The following is a 21,856-nucleotide window of genomic DNA, read 5'->3' on the forward strand; positions in this document are numbered from 1 at the left end:
TCCTTTCCAATCTACCCATCACATTAACCACTGTTCTTTCACTTATATATTTAGATTATAAGATAAGTGCTATAAACTATAAATGTAATTTTTTTCTTTAAAGAAAAATTAGCTGTTCAAACTGTTTGCATTTTGTGGTAATACTGAGGTAATTAAAGTTTAAATGAACTGATTAGTTTCAGGTCACAAAATCAAGTTATTTAGCACTGAATTTACAAATCTGTCCTGTTTGAATTATTGAAAAGTCAATACCAGCCTTTATCTTCTGACGGTATCATATTAGGTGGCTTCACTAAATGGCCATATATAACGGTGTAAGTGAAAGAAAGATACACAAACAGATACAATGGACTAAATGCCAATTATCAACAGTGCAATTTAGACCCGTGGCCCACTCATTGGGAGTCTTTTTTTTCTTAATGATTGTACTGGTCTTTTAATCAAATTTTGTAGCTGTCTGATTATTGTGACTAAATGTTATTCTGAGTACATTTGCAATAATAATGTCACTACAGATGAAAGGATTTCATTAAGCAACATCAGAAAATAATAGTAAGACTCTTACAAGCAATGCAAACTGATGGAAAACTAAGCAACTTCTCAAAAATCACGTTAGGTATGCTTTGTGTGTGAATACCTATTTTGTACATAATAATCAATTCAACAGCCCTAATAACATTTCATAGTAAGACACTTCCTAATCCATCATCCTGATGGAATATGAGAGTTACCACTATCTGTATCAAAAAATATTTAATCTACAAAAACAATTCTATCTCCTACCACTGATATGATTTTCTACTCTTTAGAAATGTAAGCTATTATTATTATTAAAGGTTTCAAAGATACCTTGTCAGTATAATAAAATACAATTTTGTACATTAAGAGGAGAAAGGGGGAGATATATCTATTATTTGTATTACTGTAATGCATATTGAATAGTTTTATTCTATATGCATTGTAAGTGGTTGAAACTGAGGAGTAAAAATTTAGTAACAATGACATTCTAAAAATAAATGAAATAGAATTCCAAGGCATAAAAATCATTAACCTTCAGAAGAAGTTACAGAAAATGGCTGATAATATGTGTCTGAATTCTGGCTAATTCCAGTTTATTTAAGGCTGTGAAATATACATGTTCATATCAAAAGTTCAATGTAGCACATAAAGCTGGCAAAACCCCCCAAAAACTTGAGATAGTAGAGTTACAAAAAAAAAATCATGTGAAGATAGATAAGCAGGGATTGCAAAATGCAATTTGAAATAAACAGAAGCTATATCAACAAAGATTTAATAATAAGGAACAGATACATATGCAGACATCCTTCACGCTGTGTAAAAGTTCCTTGCTTACATTTTTCTTTGGGAAGATTCTTGATTAAACTCCTGATAGAACATGATCTGCTCATTTCAGCTTCTCAAGTAAATAAAAATGACAGAGTAATGCTTCTTTTTTCAATACCTGCTTCCTCAATGGGCGAAGACAGCACTGCATGGATACTTCACTGGATGAATTCCCATAGGGTAGAAGTTAAACACTTTTTTCCATGTATTCTAAAGGCCCCTCTGTGGACACTTCATTTAAAACATGTAAGCGGGACCTTGACTGTTCTATGCCTGCCTGTGATACAATTTTAATGCAATTTCCCCTACCCTTCTCTTTCCTCTACCCTCCCTTTTCTCTTTATCTGTTTTGCTTCTCTTTGGGTTGGGAAAAATCATAATTGCGAAACTGAACTATTATTAAAGCTTGTTTTAAATCAGTGCCTGGGAAATAAATTAGCCTCTATTCCCACACAGTAATAATGTCAGTAAATGAGAGCTTCCAGTTACGGTGCAGGAAATTAAAGCAATGATGGCCAAAGCTTTAACAAAGTCACAAGGGACTGCACATTATTGATTCTAAGAAAAGATAGATTCCTACTATCCAGAAAATGGCATCTGTCTCCAAATAAATGACTACCACACAAAGCAAACAAGTTGAGTCAGTTCCCTAACAGGAAAATTTGCAAATACCAAAGAGAAAAAAAGTCAACATAAAGTATAAATAATAGCAAATCAGGAACTACAAAAGAGCAAAACTGAACTACTTAAGCGCAATGTTTGAAGTAGTATAACGTTACAAATAATATCATTCAATTTAATATCTTAAAGAGGAAATGTGTTCATTAAAATGTAAAATACTATGATCTAAAGGGAGTTACTGCTAATGGGTTTATTTTTGGGGTGATGAAAATGTTCTAAAATGAGGTAGCAGTGATGGGTGTATAATACAGTGAACGTACTAAAAACAACTGAAGAATAAATTTTATAGTATGTGAATTATTTTTTTAAATCCTATGATCTATCTAATACCCCTTCCTTAAAATGTCTTTAGCAGCAACAGCAGATGTTTTTATGTATTCCTAATCTCTTCCACAGTTGTCACTGGAATCCACAAAATGAACCATAATTCACAAAGTTACTATCAGCTACATTTAGACAAATAGCTTTCTATAACCTGTCACTGTACTCAGGAAGAAAATTCAAGAGAAGTGAAATGGTCTTGCTTTCATTGTACTGGTGTCTCTGCACCAACATATATTCTGTTTAAACTATGCTCACAATAACTCAGAAGTCCTCCTTGCCCCCTCCTTAAGAATCTTCTCTTCTGAGAAGCGACCTGCTTCACCACCAGGATGTTCAGGCTGCTGACTGATGGTGGAAAGTCATGACATTTGGCTTATTAACTTCTGGACAAATTGATGTCATCTAACCTCACCCGAGCCTTCACTACTGCTTGCAAATCTTTTCCTTAATGCCTAACTGGCTCCTTAACACATTTTCCATAGTGATCATTTCCAAGCTCTCAAATCTTCTGCCTGTCAACATGACCTCACCTGATCCCTCAGCAAAAGTCAGCATCTCCCTCCGCATGGAAAAGTGCTTCTTCCCCTTCGAAATTTGCGTTACAGGGTGGGGCAAAAGGAGGTTTACGGTTGTGAGTCCACGAGACAGAGTTTATTCTTGTATTATTATTTATTAACCCTTTGCGGTCGTTTGTCTACTCTCAGCCACCAAAGCTTTTTTTACCGTTCCCGTCATATGTCTGCTCTCAGCCACCACAGCAAGGAACCGTACGAATCTTAACTCCATTCATGTATCAGGTCATAATTTCTCTGAAAGCTCTTAATTCCAACCAGTACGACACCCATGTCCAAATTTAATACGACCGCAAAGGGTTAATTATTGCATGATTTTTTCCATAGGAACAACTGTAAACGTCCTTTTGCCCCGCCCTGTGTGTTCTTTCCTTCACAGTCACCTCAGAAGGGAGGCATCATTTCATCATTTCAAAAATGTACTAGTTCGGTGGAAACAAACTTGACTTGTGTTATACTAGCTCTATAATTATGGGCAAGGCAGTTAATTTATCTGGTCCTTAATTTTTTTTCACCTGTAAAATTAGTGTCTTGCCCTTGGTGAATACTAAGGACGGCTGCAGTACTAAACCAAGGTTTCCACTTCCATCCAATCTTAGGCCTTTCTGTCCCTCTAGAACCTTCCTATATATATATATATATATATATATATATATATATATATATATAATACAAACGGGGCATAAGATATTAAATGTTCTGTCTGGGAATCTCCTATCGGCTTGATGCTTCTCACCCTAGACAAGTCTGGGACTTCATTTTTTTAAAAAATCCTTCTTATTACTGTTATCACTTGAGTTAACATTTTCACTATTTCTCAACGGAACTTCTTCGGGGTGCAGCTAACACCTGAAGGCGGCTCTTCCCGACTTACCTCTTCACCCCTTCCTGCTTGGCTTCTGCTTCTAGCTCTCCCCGCACAGCCACGGCCCAGCGGCCCCTCGCTCGCCCGGGGCGTCTCCGACACAGACGCCACGGCTCTGGAGCGCCCCCTAGAGGCTCCCTCTCCTTCTCCCCGACCCGACCCTGCGGTTCCCCTCTACGGTCCGGCCACCTGGTCTCTCGTCTAGTTTTACTTTGGGCCCCAGCGGCGGGCATCCATCCTGATCCCGCCGTTTCCCGCTGGACCGCGCAGTCACTCTCGGACGCCCCGTCACATGGTGCCGAGCGCGGGACGGACGCCCCTCCCCAGGTCCGGGCAGCCCAACGCTGTGCTGAAAATACCGCCCAGGGAAGGGGCGCGCGGGCCCTGCGCCCCGACGGGCGCCGTCTGCCCCCCCCACACGCCTCTCGGGACCAGGGCTGCCCGTCTGGAGAGGAGAGGCCGCGCGGCCGCTGCCCCCGGGGGACGGCCTTCGCACGCGAGCCCTCGGCGGGACCGGCGTCGCCGCGCCGCCCGACAGCCTGGAGCGGCACCTTCTCCCGTTGGCTCCGGCTCCGAGCTGGTCTGGGAAACCGCCGCGCGTTCCCGCCGACCCAGAGCGGAGCCGGGGGGGGGGGGGGCACTCACGCTTTCTCGGTGCCGTAGCTCCGGTAGTCCACGGCCGCCGACACGGCCACCACGAGCGCCGGCAGCCCGTAGCCCGCCAGGTAGAAGCGCCGCCGGCGCGAGCGCTCGCCCTCGAAGACCTCCACCAGCATGACGTAGAGCTGCACGCCCTCCAGCAGCATCCAGGTGAAGGCCGCCAGGAAGAAGAAGTGCAGCAGCGCGGCGAAGGCGGCGCACGCCACCTGCGGGACAGAGCTCAGCTGCGGCGGCGCGGCCACGCCGCCACGCGGCCACGCCCACCGCGCCACACCATCCCGCCGCGCCCCCGACAGCCACGCCCCCGCCACGTCCCCACATCACGCCCCCCCCCGCCACGGCCACCATGCCAGCCACGCCCGCCCCGCCGCCACACAGCCAGGCCCCCACGCCCGCCACGCCCAGGGCAGGCTTTTCTACCTGCACAAACACACGGGTCTGCCACAGAAGACCCCGCAGGAGACTCTTAAAAGTCAGCGATGAAAACCCGAGCGAATATACCCTGCCTCTGAAAACTGCATTTAACAGTTTACTAATAGTGGCGGGTGCGCGACAGCGTGGCATTGGGCTAAACAGGGCTGTAATACGCAGGAGAAAGTCCTAAGCGCCTCACTGACAGTCACTGCTGAGATGAGTCTAAACACTTTAAAAGGGATGCAGGCATTTCTTCTCTGGGCCGTAACTGTGTGTATGCTACTAATGTGTTAATTGCTAAGAGAAATATGAAAAGGAGAATAAAAGTTCTTAAAATTAAACAGCATAATTAATTGCAGCATCGTATAATTGATTGTTAATTCATCATTATTAATTCTAATTTATTTCTTCCCTGCCTTGCTTCAGAAAGGGCCTACGGTAGCAAGGAGAAGGTCATGCTGCACAGCTGTAACATTATTCTGGTTAGAACAGTGTTCCAAAGAAGGGCTTTCTCTCGGTTTTTTGTTATTGTGCTAAATGCTGGTCTAGACAAGGTTGGTAAAAAAAAGGCAGCCAATAGTTCTAGACAGTTTGAACTATTTTCTTTGGCATATTTTATTTTTATTTATTTATTGTTAAGACAATATATTTATCTGTTTTTAATCCTCAGCGAAGGTTATGTTCATTGATTTTTTAGAGAGAGGAAGAGGGAGAGAGAAACACCAGTGGGTTGCCTACCGTACGTGCCCCAACCGGGGATAGAACCTGCAGCCTCCGTACGTGCCCTGACTGGAAATTGAACCGTCACCTTTTGATGTATGGGGTGTGGCTCCAACCAGCTGAGCCACCTGGCCAGGGCTCTTTGGCATATTGCATCAGATACTATAAGTTTCAGCTGACCATGTATTAATTTTCTTATGTCAGTTCCTGAAGTTTTCCTTTGGGGGGAGGGTGTCTTCGTTTCTTATAAAAAGCCCTAACTCAAATCTACAGCCCCTACTACAAAGGGGCAACACATTTATAGAAATTATCAGGTTAATGGTGAAATGAGACGAAGTCGATCTGTTTGGGTGAGAGAGAGGACAGTGAGGGCAGCTGAGGAAGCCCATTTTCAGAGGGCGTGAGAGAAAGCAGAGCCCGCCCCCTATGGGGCACAGAAGAGGACACCTGTCCAGCAACAGTAATAAAACAGGTTGAGCTGAGCTGCACTCTACCCAAGGTTTTCATATCAATCATTGTTCTTCATGCTCTTTGCCAGAAAATAGTTTTTTGTGCAGTATGCAACATTTGGTGCAATTTACCATATCTTATGTAAGTAACATCAGGAAACAAAAATAAGGTTTCTAAATGAAAAGAAATAACAGTGTTTGAAGTGCAGGTTAAGAAGAAAATAAAATGATTTCTTTTAGGAACATGAAACAGTTTTCCATTTCTTGCTTTTAAGAGTTAGACCTTCAACTATTAATTTTTGTTATCAGAAGGCTTTACTTTCGGGGCAAAAGAAATGTGTACTTTGCTTATTCAGATGTGTTTACGGGAAAAGCTGTCACATTAGTATAGGATAACCAATTAAAAGTATAATCGGCATAATTGTACCCTTTATGGCCATTAATCATGAATGTGTAATCACAAACACAAACCCAACTGCATTTTTATTGTAAAGTACTCCATACATATGGACACATACCAGAAAACAGCCTTAAGTGAATGAATTATTTATTATGCCTATTCTGAGTCTTCTAAAAAACAAAGTTTTCTTTTCATTTGAAATTTTAGTCTTAAGAACAAATTTTCACTATGTGCTTGAATCTTAAGTAAATAGCAAGGGCCTCACAAAACTGGGCACAAAGTCTGTGTAATATATTAGCTATTATCTGTTACTCGTATTTTCTGTTGGGTTTTACCAAGAACAGTTGGCTAGTACTGTTCTTTTTCTCCCTTTGCTTCTCACTCCCTCTTTTCCTCCCTCACTTCCTTTTTTCCTTAATATGATCAAATATAGCTAGTAGTAAAATACTAAGTTGACACTTAAAGATGTGAACAGAACTTGAGCAAATACAAAGTGTCAAACAAAATTTGAGAAGAGATAGATATTCTAAAAATAACCTAGAATTTGAACTATTTTCCAAAATATGTCAATTAACTCATTTAGGCATGCAGTTTTTAATATAATATCCATCTTTTTAAAACAAGGTATATTATAAACTTCAAAAACTAACAATTATATCTCTTAGAAAAGATAATCCTCCACTCCCCAAAACATTTTACCTAACTTTCGTAATATTCAGCTCTGTCATTTTTTTTTAAAAAAAAAAACGGGGGGGGGGGACTAATAAAGAGACATAATTCTTGAGAAAGATAAGTTTACAAACAAAATTTCTGAAGAAATGTACACTGATACATCCATAACATTCACTGCTTCTTCATGATGAGGGGACATGAAAAGGTGAAAACCGAGGAACATCTGAATGTACCATCAATCTTAGATACTTGGAAGAGGGGGTATTTTCAAACATGAGTATTTCCACTATTGGGCAGCTGCAAGTGGAGCAATTCTTTGCTCACATCAACGTAAGTTGCTTACCGGTTGGTCAGTGCGGTTGATTCCAATCAGGAAGAGCAGCTCTGCTACAAAGAGACTGATGCAGAGGTTCTTGTGGATGGTGTTGCGGTCACTCTGGAGCCCGCGGAAAAAGCAAAATGTGAAGATGCAGATCAGGAGACAAACAAGGGACAGCAAAATTCCAACCCACGTGATCACATCCAGAAGAAGGTCGTGGACCGCATCACTGTGCTGGAAACACAACAGAGAAGCCGCAAGTTGCATTTATGCATAACCAGTTATAAAGAGTTCTAAGGCCTGGATGAATGAGGTGTCATTTTAATCACGTACTAAATATTCTCCACATACACAATGGAAAAGAGAATTATTTGGGTTTTCTAGTCCATAGGTAAAATATTTTATCTTTTTTCTGAGGTGTACATCAGTTTGATATTCAAGGATGTCAATAGTGTTTGCACCTTTCTTAGCGACGGACATTTTCAGAATATAAATAGTTGACGCAAATCAACTTAATTATGGCCAAAGGCTTCAAAATAACTTTGTTTTTTTAACTCATATCACTTCTTAGGCTAATTTTTTGACGACTCTCACTACAGAAATACTCTATTTCAAAATTAAGCTGTACACTTAGCATAGTGGTATCTCAACTGAAATGCTTTTTGAATCACTGGGGGATTTTTATAAAAAAATATAATTCTTCTGTCCTATAAATACTGGTCAGAATTTCCAAGGTTGAGTTCAAAAAAGTATGTACTTTTATAAAGACTTTCAGTTAATTCCGATAAATTGCCACATACGTGTACCATTTATTTAGTGGAAAATCTAAAAGAATGAGAATATTCCTGGATTTAAATTCATATTGAGTGGCTTAAGGAGATCAGGAAGTTTGACTTGAAGGGTTTTGCAGGAACGGAGCGTATTATAGACGCAGATGGAATATAAGCGCTAAGAATTTTATACCTGATAACAGCAAAAGGCAGACAGTAGAGCTAAGAAAACGTAAAAGCTCACGAAAACTTTTGTATAAAACTGTGTTTTTTGTTTTGTTTTCTTGTTTTTGTTTTTCCTCTGTTAAAACAGTCTGTGAGCTCCATACCTGCCATGTTCCTTGGTGTATCCATACCTGTCATGTTCCTTGGTCTATCCACTATCTCATTTCTATCCTTGTTCTAAGGTTCAAAAGTCTATTTCTACCCTATGGTAGTTTGCCTCCTCTCAAAACCACGTCCATGAAGCTTTAGGCTTTATAGCAGGCTAGCACATCAGTGTGCCAAGATGCTGGAGCACAGGTGAGAAATGCTCTAGGACTATCAGTTCTTCTTTCTAGGTTTCTCAAAATGCCCTAAAGACCTAACTTCCATCAGCAGGGCAATGAATAAACAAATAAGGGTTAATTTGTAGCATGATATTCTAAAGAGTGGTAGGAGATCAGTGTTCTGGATACAAATAGTCACAAACATGAATACTTCTCAAAAATCTAATACTATATTTTTTAAAACTGTGAAAGGATCTGTACAGCATACTCTTTATATAAAATATTAAAATACACAAATCAATGGCATTTAGTTTTTATGGCTATATGCCTAACTACTAAAAGTGTAACACATGGATGGGAAATATTTTAATAGAAAACAAAAATATGTGTTTCTAATTGACACCCTTTTCAACTGTGTAATCATAAAAAATAGATTTTTTATTTAGAATGGGAATTGGTACATTTTATTGTCTTCCACAATGTCGGCTTTCCCTAAAATATAGGTAAATATCCAGGTTTTCCATTTTTGTTTTTACTCAAACTTCACACTTTTATGTTTTATACAAACTTCATATAAGGTTATTTTGAATGTGAAAATTCTTCTTACAACTGAGGTACCATGCTGTAACCTGAATCAGAGCACTTCTCATATTGCCAGACATGACTTCACAGTTGTTATTTGATAAAAAACTCTGCTAGAACACTGTCAATGAAACAGCTTCAAAATATTCCTGCATAACTCTAGATATATTTCTCAGAAGGAGCTCAATCATGAAAGAAAACCACATGAAATTTTGCTTTAACTGCATTGTTCCAGGGGATACAACTAAAGTAGTGTTGGGTCTCTGATAGCTCAAATTACTTTTACTATTTGAGAGCAGAGAGTGGTTAGTGCCACCTGGTTCCCTGAACAGAGGGCTATTTGCTCTCTACTTTGACTCAAAGGAAAGATGCTGTGATTGAGTATCAAGCACCAACCTTCAGCACAGCAGTCTCCCATAATGGGAAAAATGGCAGGTATAATACATTCTCAAATGTATCCTAAAGACCTCAAATACTTAAAGGAAAAAAGAAAAATAGGAACCAAAAAACTCCTGCCTCTCTCTGGGTAGCTGCATTACTAGAAATGTATTTACTTTACTCAGGGCCTTCATAGGTCCTTCAGAAACCCCATGGAGCGTTATTAAGAGAAGAATGCCAGATGTCAAAACATTAGTACAAAAAGTACATAGCACTCAAAGAAAACAAAAAAAGTCTAGTGATTAATTCACCTTTCAGATATGACTGTCTAGCTCAGAAAACATCACTACCAACATCTTGTGCACACCACACTGTGATAGCAGTGCTCTGCACACAGCACTCAACTAGAATTTTATCAGTAACACAAAAAGAACAATGGAGGTGAAGTTCCAGTAAGAGCTGTTAGCATAGCCTTCTTCATAATAGTCTAAAATACTAGAACTTCCAGGGGGCCAAGCCATGAAAAGAACCAAACCAGCTTCAAGATGATGGCCAGTTGAATACAACTCCTAGGTATGATTTAACAGGGTGATTGTGTGATCTTGGATCAAGTATTCCTCTTTCTGAGGTTCCACGCTTGTGAGCACTATGTGACTCAATTGTCTGTTACATGAACTATATACCAATATGTGCCTTGAGATCTATTAATCTTATACCTTGTTAATATGCCCTACCTCTAGTACTCGGCCTGACACATTAAAAAATGCTTAATAAATATTTGTTTTTGAGTGATTAGAATAATCCCACTCAGACCAAGTTGTCTTAGAGCTGAAACCTCTTATGTCAGTATAGCTTTACCATCCATTTAATCTTCAATGTTTGGAAAGGTATGAAAGATTGTATGTCCACAACTGAGCCCCTAATCTTATCCTGTTTCTCCACTCCCCACCCTCTCAAATCTGCTCTTCCCTCTGCTTTCCCCATTTCAATAAACAGCAACTTCATTCTCTGAGGTGTTGTGGCCAAACACTTAGGAGTCATGATTTCTCTCTTTCACACATACGCTCAGTCCATCAGGAAATCTTGTAGGTCTGCCGTCTGATTCTGATAGCCTTTTACCACCTCAACTGCACCAAATTAGTTTGAGCCACCTAATTTTTAAAAATAGCCTCTTAATTGACCTCCCTACTTTGACCTTCATATTCTCCCCCTTCTATATTCACCAGAAGAGAAAGACTTTGAAAAATACATAAATCAGATGACTCATTGCTGAAAGCATCCAATGTCTCCCATCCATCTCAATAAAAGTAAAAACCAAAGTCGTCACCAAGTTCTGCAACGCACTAGAAGATCTGTACCCCTGCGCATAATTTCCTACTTCCCCTCTACTCGGTTCATTCCACCCCAGTGGGCCTGCTCTGTTCTTTGAATATATCAACCGCCATTCCAGCCTCAGAGCTTTTGCGGGTGCTGTGCTCTTGGCCTAAAATGCTCTTCCAAAAGATATCTGCAAGGCTTACCTGCTACCTTCCTTCAGTCCTTCATTCAAAGGTCACCTCTCACAGACGGTTTTCCTGATTCACTCTATCTAAAATTGCAAACAGACTTCTCCCATTCTGATTCTATTACTTTTCCTGAACTATTTTTTCTCCCTAGCACTTACCTAAAATATATACGTATATACTTATTGACTTATTGATATTCCTTGTTATTGTCTGTGCCCTCCACTAGAGATACGCTCCAAGAGAACAAGTTGTTTTATCGCCTCTGATTACTGATGTATCCCTAGCTCCTACAAAAGTGTCTACCACAGAGTGGATAAACAATGTGTTGACTGAATAAATGAATCTCTTTAATTGTCCTTCTCTTCTACAATGGATTTAGATTATAAACTAAAAGTTGCAACACGCTGCCCACTGCACAGTTTTGGGGACTCTTTGGTCCTTCAACTACTTGCTCTAAAATCTTGAATAAAAAAAAGAAAATTTGAGCTGGAGAATGAGAAGGTTGTTACATCATACTATCTAAAGACATGCTGAAACGTCAAGGTGTCAAACAGTTATGACAATAAAGGTAAAACTATTCATGGAAGCAAGAGAACTTTAGAGTAAGTCTTAGCATTTACAGACATGAATTTAACCTTGTCACTCCAATTTTGCAATTGTTACCTTGAACAAACTACTTATAGTTTTGACTATCAGAAGCCTCATACACATAGAGATAAAATAAGCGAGGCTTCACACGTTACTGTGATAAGTAATTAGGATAAGATATGTGAAGGTAAAAAAAAATCCATATTTCTCTCCTTTGTAATCTAAAAACATTCTGGAATTCTTCATGTTTGAAAGTAACCGTCATATAAATAATTAACAGTCTGTATGAATGATACAACATCAATCAGAAAAATAATAACTGCAACAGAATAAATGTTAATATTATTTTAAGGACACAAAACATTATTCCAACTAAGTAATGAATTACCTAATTTCACTTTATAACATGCCTGTTAGTTAATATTACTATTTGTGCTACTGATAAATTAAGGCCCCCAAATGCCCAAAGCATATGAAGAAGGCAGATTTTAACTTCTAAAATCTGAATTTCACTGTAATTACTGTATAATTGTGTTTATGACTTCTAATTAACAGAGGACTCAATTTCACCTATATATTCTTCCTTAAATTATAACAAAAAGACCTTTAAATAAAAAGGATATATCTTTAAACATCTTGTCCATAATCTCTATAATAGACTAGTACAATTTGTTGCAAAGAAGCTTGGAAAACTCACAACAAAATAACTATAAAAATAACCCAAAAACTTCAAAAAAATAATTTAAGAGGAGATGGGGAAGTATGGGAGAAAATTAAGATACTTTCAGGAAATTCAATTAGTCGATCCTCTCTAGAAATGATTTTTTATTTAAAAAACACTTGTTTTTTAAGGCTTCCAATGAAGTTTCTATTCACATATAAAATGCCATATATTTTGTAAAGCTACAGAAAGTTTCTGATTTTCCTTTTACTTTACCTCAAGGAATCTGCTTTGTCCTATTATTACGGGGTGACTGAGTAACTGAAATGCCACAAAAGGGTGAGTGCCACACTGGGGGAAACAATATGGCTAAAACAATGACATGTTGTGAAAGTCACCCTGTCACTGTAAGACTCTCAAATAAACCTGTAAGTACACTTAATGAAACTAAGTCCAAATTCATGGAATAGAAAAATGTGATTTTGCCTCACGATTTAAAAATAATTCAATCAGAGTACACCAAAACTTTTTGTGGAAATCTTGATAGTTCTAACTTTATTGTCCAAAAATCAAGCCAGCAAACAGTATGGTGAATGCAATCTTGAAATGGTTTTCATTTTCATTGCATAAGTGTTTCCAGATGGGACACAAACTATATGAATTAATTTTGAATCCTTCTGGATGGTGTTTTCTTTCTTTAAAATAATTTTAGAAAGTTGCATTTTCCAGACACTGCTTGAACAATCACCCTATAATAATTATTAACTCTGGGCCAGTAATTATTAAGAACCTGTTTTACTTTCTGCATAATAATAAAGTATTTTAATGTTGAGTCAAATTTGTTAAAGCTCAATCACAGGGATTTTAAATTGCCTCTTAAACATATCTTGTTCTGAAATATTTGTAATATAGCTAAAATAAGTTCTTTTTTTCTGTTTTGCAAACCTATGAACACTCACTTGGTTACTAATGTATCATATAAGCATTAAGGCATTGGTTTGAATGGTGAATTTCACTGACTCCAGTAAGATTAGAAAGGCCTATTTTCTGACAAATGTGGCATGAACTCTGTGAAGTAAGTTCCTAGCATTGCTCTAAGTCTTGGAACCATGTTATCAAACACAAAGGTCACCCTGCAAATGCTTGGGAAAATAAAGGGCTCAATGGTCTGAGGAAATTTGGATTTACTTGTCAGAACAGGATGAAGGTCAAAGTTGAGTAACAGTAAGAAGAACAATATGACTGCATTTTTTATAATTTTATAGTAAATTAACCAAAAGAACTCAGTAACAATTTTCAAATTTGTGTCAAATTGGAAGGAAAAAAAAGCAATCTAAGTATTTTCAGGCTTTAATTGCAAAGAGAAACACTGGCAAAACAAGACCATATGAAAGCATTCATAGCCAGTTGACCTCTGGATTTAATAAAAGCAAATCTCTTTGATATCAGAAGCATAGCATAGCACACTCTAAGTTATTGAGATTTTTCTTGTTTTGAATTTTTTTTAATTTATTTTTTATTGTTGACACTATTACAGATGTCCCCCATTTTCTGCCGTCTTTGCCTACCTCCTCCCAGTCCCCCATCTGCCCTGCCTTCACCACACTGTCCTCTGTGACCATGGGCTATGCATCTATCTTTTCTGGCTAATCTCTTTACCTTCTTTTATCCAGTCCCTCCCACTCACCTCCCCTCTGATATTCCTCAGTCTGTTCCAGTGCTCCATGCCTCTGGTTCTATTTTGTTTGTCAGTTTATTCTTGCTTTGAATTTTTTAAAAATTAAACTCTTACCAAATTTAGTGAACCAGATCTGCAATATCCATAAAAACAGGAAATAGTAGAAATTGTAGCTGAGAATTTATCATGGATATAGGTGGGAGGCAAAGGTAGATTAAAGTTGATAAACCGAAAAATGATCGGTCAAAATTTCTAAAGGAAATGAACTGATCAAGCAGTAAATAAGAAACAGATTATAGGAGTACCTGGAGTCTTATTTTTAAAGTACCTGGGGTGAGGGCAAGAAATGAAACTATGCAGATAAAAAATTCCATTCTTAGCATTTCTGAGGTATGTACAGTGATGGTGATGATGATGATGATGATGGTGGTGGTGGTGGTGGTGGTGGTGACTTTCAAAATGTCAGATTCTATTAGGAGTACTTATTTATTTTATTAGGGTACTCATTTAATCCTACAAAACACTATGATGCGATACTATTATTATCTCCAATTTACAGATGAAAAAACAAAAGCCCAGAGAATAAGTAATTTACCCAAGATCATTCAACTAGTATGCAGTAGAGATAAAATTAGTGGTAGGGTGACCAACTGTCCAGGTTTGCACAGAATGTCTTAGTTTTAGCAGTAAATTCTGTATCCTGGGAAAGCCCTCTCTAAGACATGAAAAAGTCTGAGACCAGAGATGGGTACAGATGTTTAAAAGAAAAGTATAAAATCCATATGACAGCCTAGAAAATAGAGGCTGGAAGCAACACAATTTTTAGTGTCAAACAGAAGTAGTATCAATTATCCACCTTCGGTAGTGACTGCTGCTGTTTCCCCCCTGGCTATAGGATCATTCACTGCGGCACCACTCTGTTGTGATCCTGAGTTCCTCTTGGACTTTGGATTAACTGTTGTGTTTTGTATCAAGATTGTACTAGTTTAATTTCTAACACTGTGGATACTATAATCATTGTTCTAATAGCTTAGTGAAACTGAGAATGACTACAATATAATAACATGAAAATACTGAGAAAGAAGTTGAAACATGTTTTAAAGATTCATGGAAGGACAAACAAAACTAGGTTAGAGAACCAAAACAGAGCACACTGCACAACATGCAGAAATGACTTTGGGACCCGGCATGACAGAGTCGGTTGTGTGAAGGTGCACACAGAGCCTGAATCTCACAGGGACAGCCAAGGGTTTGTAAAATCAAAAGTTGGGGTTTTTAAAAATCTTCCCCCAAAAGACACCAATGCTCGGTTGAAATTAACAGTTATGGAATAAGCTTGAGTAGATCACAAGAGTAAACATGCATTATTGTTTAGTTCCCTTGATTTCTCTATGCATCTCAGTAAAGTTACTTTTCCTGATTCAAAGGATGCAACTAAAATGTTCTGTGAGTAAACAAAAGGGGAAATTTTGGTAACCAATATTTTCACTCCTTATAGTGTAGAGTTGATTCTGTCTGATCTTACTAAAGATCACGCTTCCTAAAGTATATCAAGTGATATGCTGAATCATAGCAATGAAATGGTGTTTTCTTTAGCCCTTACATATTTTAATTTGAAAAATGCAATTTCAAATCACCTTCTTGATTTCTATAAAGATTTTAATGAAACTTCAGAAGACATAAAGCAAAATTTTGTTGATACCTTGGTCAGCTATAAAGTAGACTTTGCTCACCTATCTGCATATTAAACAGATGGTGCAAATGTGAATACTAGGAAATTCCATTCAGCCTATAAACTTCTTACATAAGAAAATGAACAGTTCATACCTACTCAATGTCCTTTACATCTTATACACAAGGCTGCTAAAAATGGATGTGATTTGCTTACCTATGATAATGAGGTTTAATAATGAAATGTTTGGGTCATTTTTCAGTTTCCACAAAATGTGCAGAAGTACTTAACAGGCTTTTTAACTTTCTAGAAATGGAAGGAGACAGTCTCCTGAGACATGTGCCTACAAGATTGCTATCATTGTCTGGCCATAGAAAAATGTTAAAATATCGGCCTTCTATAAAATCATATTTTCAAAGTATGAGACAAGAATTTCTTTCTCTAATATTGAAATATATGACAGGTGAGAATGAAGAAACAGATTACAGTAAAAGAAATTTATATGATGTTTCTCTAAAACTGTGTGATGAGCTCCAAACAGGCTATAAGGAACCTGGAAAAATATGAACTGACTCTACTTGAGATGCATGACGTTCTATGTAGGTTCAGGACAAAAACTCATAAAGAGAAAAACATAATTTATTTTGGGGATTTATATCCAAAATATATCATCAGAAAAGAATAGTCAAGCTAAGTAGGACTTCCTCATTTCTTTATTAAAACTGTAACTTACTTGAAATTCAATATAGACTTCATAATGCAAAATTACCTCAGTGCTTTAAAATCATTATCCTTGATAGTATTTTACCTTATGTTGACATCCAATATGCTTGGAAATGTTTAAAAATGATGAAGATTTTGGACATTGACAACTTATATGATGAATTCACAAATACAAAAGGATTGATTGACAAACAACTGGTCTACCAGAACAAGCCTATAGACTCAAAGTGGATGGCCATTTTTGAACAGCTGGGAACTCATTCCCACAAGCCTAATACTATGAATTGTCACTGTTAAGTAGTAATAACACATGCGCGTAATTACATATTAAGCACACTTTTGATCTGGTAGTGCTATTTCCCAGTTGGCTCTCTAAAAAGTTGATCACCCCAAATACTCCATGCTCTAAACAACTTCACTAACAGTGGTGATATAGATTCTCTTCTATATTACCTTTTGTGACCCAATTACACAAAGGTTCTTAGAATTGGACAGAGCTAGGCTTTCATGCATAAAAAATTCTTCACTATCCTTTGAATACAATAATTAAACTCAATGGTTTTGCTAAAGCATACTTTGCTAGGGATCATTCAGCAAACTTGCTGATTCTCAGACAAAATGGGTAACTTCTCCAAATAAAAGTTTGTATATTGATTTTAAGAATATTCATTTGATACCTAATATGTGTCAGGTATTAAATAAAATAGAATGTAAATATAAATATACATACACACATGTACACAAACACGTGCACACACCCATCCTATCTTTACTTCATTATTCCACTGTCATTTAGCAGCTTTCCTTAGTAAAGCAATTTCAGGCAAAAGGAAAGGGAAGTAGTTATTAAGTTTTCATTTTCTATCCTCTTGAATAAATTTATTACATTTTAAACAGAGTAGAGGTCTTTCAGCTAAAAACCCTGGGAACTATTATCTCACAGGCTAAAGACAATGAGTAGGATGCAACATTAAATTTTACAAAATTAACACCTTGACATTTCCACAGTTCCATTGGACTTTTAAATTATCAAGTAACCCACCACAGAAGATCTTTAAATAACACTGCTTACCCTGTAAGGATACATAAACTGGCAGTTCCTTGAATTGTTTAAAACAACATAGGAAAAGTGGTTTAGTTCAACCATATTTTTGTTCAAATGCTTTTAAAATATTATTTATATAAGTTGATGTTACTGCCTGTCTTAGAAAGTTATATAAATAACTTTTGGAAAATCTAGCCTAATTCCTCTAAGGTCCAGTAGTTCTCTAGTTTTATCACTTTATTTACTAGAAACAGTGGAATGAAACAGGCCAGGAAAAAACAAAAAAATAATCACTGAATACTATCAATGTTACAAAAAGAAAGGCCAAAAATTTGTGACCTGGAACAAATATAGTAAAGCTAGTAAACACATCAACTTAGTAACAATTTAGTTCTTACTAAGAGTAGTATAAGCATTTGAGGATATTTTTAGAACATTAGGATGGAAAAAGTTTTAGTACTTGCTTCGTTTGCTCGATTGGTTGATTACACTTCCTTAAGCATGGGTAAATTGCATGAGTAGAGCTATTAGAGTTAAAAATAATAAAAATATTATTTCAGTTGTTAGTCAACGCTAAAAATCATCTCATTAATGAAGAAGCAACCCAATCAATGAAAAAGATTATGTATACTTTGAATTGACTTACAATTGTACTTAAAATTGAATTTGGTGATTGCTGACACTGTGGGAACTCACAATGTTCATGTAACCAACATTTTGAAGAGTTGGTAAGTTATATGTCATTATGATAATATTTTGCTGATAACTTGTCTATATTACTAATTAGACTTGAGCTTTGTTATAAAGATGGTACTCAATTATTTAAGGAACAAATAAAGGATGGATGAAATATTGCATTAAAAAAATTGGGATTAATAAAACGAAGTTTTCAAATATGTTTCCACAAGTGTCTCTTAATTACAAAAAAGTTCAATGTTCCTGTAGAAGGTAACTTTAACCAACTCATCAATTCCGATAAGGGGCCTCCTGATGCAATGGCAGGTGTACAACTTCTCCTACATCATATGCCAGATATGTGGAACATGAACCTAATTATGAGAAAACAGTCAGAAAGAGCGTGACTGTGGAACATTCTACCGAACCAATGACCTGGATTCTACAAAATGGCATTTTCATGAAAAAATACACGTAGGAAGACTTCTCCGTTAAAGAAGACAAAAGAGACCTGGCAACTAGAAGCTGTGGGTCCTGCATTAAAAACAAAGGCTGCCCGGCCAGGTGTGGCTCAGCGGTTGAGCATCGATCAACATAGATCCAGGAGATCGAGGTTCGATTCCCGTCAGGGCACATGCCCCGGTTGCGGGCTCGATTCCCAATGACTCTCTCATCATTGCTGTTTCTCTCTCTCTCCCTCTCCTTTCCTCTCTCTGAAGTCAATAAAGATATTTAAAAAAATTAAAAAAACAACAACAAAAAACAAAGGCTCTAAAGGGCATTATTGGGACAACTGGGAAACGTTTTCGTATATAGTACATAGCATTTACTTAATGTTAAATTTCTTGTGTGTTAATGGTAGAAAGAGAATGCTATGTCTTTGGTCATAAAACATTTGCTGAAGGATTTAGAAATGAAGTATTATAAAGTCAGCAATTACTTTCAAAAAGTCAAACAATATAGCAGCATATTTTTGTACAGATACAGAAAAGTGGCAGTCAAATGGGTTAAAAATTTAAATGTAAATTCAGAAAATGGGTTATATTGAGTGTTTATTGTATCACCTTTTCAACTTCTCTATAAAAGCTCTGGAAAAAGAGTGAAGGAAAAAAGTAATAAAATAATTTTTATTGGTTTGTTTTTCTCCAAATCCATAATTTCAGCTGCTCTCTCTCTAGCTAATTTTGGATATATCTCTTCCTTTCATAAACTTAAGACATAATACAGTCAAGGTGCCAATTCTTCTCAAACACAGATGCAAAAAATACCGTTTTCTCTATCGCTAGGTAGGTAGCCTTTCCGCTCTTCCTGACCTGGACAGAGATAAGGAGAGGGGAGAATCCATAGAACATTCCTCTTCTTTCTTTAATAATTTCTGCTACTCTAGCAACTCACTGGAAATGAAACAAGAGGTTGTGGGCAGTTGGTGATCCACTGTAGGATGGGGGAAGTAACATAGCGGCAGTATTCTTATTTCTTGGTATCTGTTCGAAGCGCACTAGCATTGAGGTCTTGTGGCTCTCCAGGAGCCAGGGTGGTGGGAAGAAAGTTCTCCTATTAAACCCATCCATATTTTGAAATACCTGTCCTATGCCCATTGCTCACAAATGGTATAAAATTCTAAAAACTCTCTCTGGAAATTAAAAGATGTATTTTACAGGTGTCTGGTCAAGGGGGAGGGGTGTGGGCTGATGAGGAAGGTCGTAGCTGTCATTCATTTATTAAGGTAAGGGGATGGATTACTTCTTGTTAGTCTGGGCAAAAATTTACACCAGTCTAGAAGATCTTAAATTGTCACAGACTTAGTTCTAGGTATGGAGGACTCCAGAATAAATATGCGAAATGTCTCAGAGAGCTTAAAATTCAGAGGGACTAAAATACATAAAAATAAACTATCTAGCAAAATACCTATTTCTCAGCGTAAAAACTAATTCACACTCTTAGGAAGTATATATCTATCATTTAAAGTCTGGCATGGCTGAATTTCTATTTTAATAAATATATATGAAATTGGTAGATTTCCTTCTTAATACATGTACATCAAATCAGTAGATGTAAAACATTAAACATATTACATGTGTACATGACTAATAATGCTGCTCCTCTGCTCAAAACGCTGCTGTAGAGCTGCCATTGCACTGAAGTAAAGTCCTTCCGATACCACAATGTCTTCTGATGCTGTACCAAGCCTTCTGTTCTAGGCCCTCTGACTTTTTCTGCTAATGTACTTTCTCTCTTACTATTTCCATTCTAGCAACACTGTTCTCCTTAGAGTTCCTCAATCACATCAGGATCGCCCCTGGTTCAGGGTCTTGGTTTTGTTCCATTTTCCTGGAAGAGTCTTTCCCCAGATGATCTGCAAGGCTGATTCTCTCCCTTCTCTCTGCTCTTAATACTGAGCTTAGAGTCCAGTAGAAGAGGTACACAATAAAACTTCACACTAGCAAATAAATAATTTCAAGTTTTAATAAATCTATGAAGGAACTAGATCGTTATAAAACTATTCAATGAGAAAATCCAAGAATAATTCTTGGTTCTTAAAAGTTTGTCATTTTTTTAAATATAAAGTTAATTCAAGATAATTAATATAACAAAATCTGACATTTCTGACAATTTTTTTGAAACCATTTTATTTTTATTGAATATTCCATATTTGGAGGATATTCAACTTGCCAGTAATCTAATTTTTTCCCTAAATAAATACACTATTTAAAGCACTATATACCAGTTACAATGTTTAATCTGTACCTCTGCCTCAATTCCATCTATTATAAATAGCAAAATATAAAATCAGCATAAATATTTGTGAATGGAAGTGTATAACCTTTAGCATCATACACTAAACATTTTATTTTTCTCTAGTAAAATAATTTCTTAAGCTCAAAGTAACATTTCTTTTTGGATTTTCAAGAATAAAAATATTTTCTTTTGAAAAATAAGTTCTTTCTTTCATGTGCAACTTCAAAACCTTGCAATATAAAACTACCTCGTGTTTTCTTCTAGCCTAGAAAAAGGTCTTGCTATATAATTTTTGACATACCAAATCTGTGGTATGGATTTAAAAATTTCCAAATTGTCACCGCTTTAAATCAATACTAAATTAAGGAAGAAATACAATGATTTTAACAGCAAAATCAATGCTTACACTTGGACAGACATGAATTTGGGGTGGGGGCAATAAGATATACTAAGCTAAAAAAAAGAGAGAGGAGGAGAGAAGTGTAACTGTCAAACTAAGGAAAGTAAAGCCTTTTAAAGATCAATGTTAAGTTAAACTGACAGGGCAGAGCAGGGAGACTTTTAATTTTATTATCTCCCAAAGAATTATAATTTGAGCAGGGGAAAGAGCTATAGGTGATATAAATTGTCAGAGCCTTTTCTAAAGCATTTATTTATAGTACTCTACAAAACCGTAGTAGAAATGTTAGTCAATTAGTTTGAAACTTATGCTCCTATAAACTAAAATGCTCCTCCTACCAATGGCGTTCACAAAAAGAATTACTGGAAAGAGAAGAGATATACATTTCAATTTAGTGTATTTAACAATTTGCTGAACAACAGACAAACAAACCTGTAGATGATTCCAATAATGGAAAGGTTTTAAAATACCATCAATCCTATCTCAGTTTAGTGCAAAATCACATTACTTAAACATTTGTAATGATTACTTT

At 37.0% G+C, this 21,856-nt stretch overlaps 1 protein-coding gene across 7 annotated transcripts in view; it reads right to left on the bottom strand.

Moving 5' to 3' along the window:
* The window catches only part of ADGRL3 (adhesion G protein-coupled receptor L3), a 697,726-nt gene that overhangs the window by 64,875 nt on the left and 610,995 nt on the right, over nt 1–21,856 (bottom strand). For 6 of the 7 annotated variants that reach the window (XM_087827196.1, XM_087827185.1, XM_087827178.1 and 3 more), the window contains 2 exons: nt 7,445–7,654; nt 4,432–4,652 (listed from right to left, as the gene is read on the bottom strand). In XM_087827196.1, coding sequence (XP_087683322.1) covers nt 4,432–4,652; nt 7,445–7,654 — 431 coding nt within the window. The remainder of the gene's footprint in view (nt 1–4,431; nt 4,653–7,444; nt 7,655–21,856) is intronic. The other variant, XM_087827189.1, reaches the window with a different exon arrangement.

This window comes from Miniopterus natalensis, chromosome 1 (genome assembly GCF_054644295.1).
Source record: "Miniopterus natalensis isolate mMinNat1 chromosome 1, mMinNat1.hap1, whole genome shotgun sequence".
NCBI lineage: Eukaryota > Metazoa > Chordata > Mammalia > Chiroptera > Miniopteridae > Miniopterus > Miniopterus natalensis.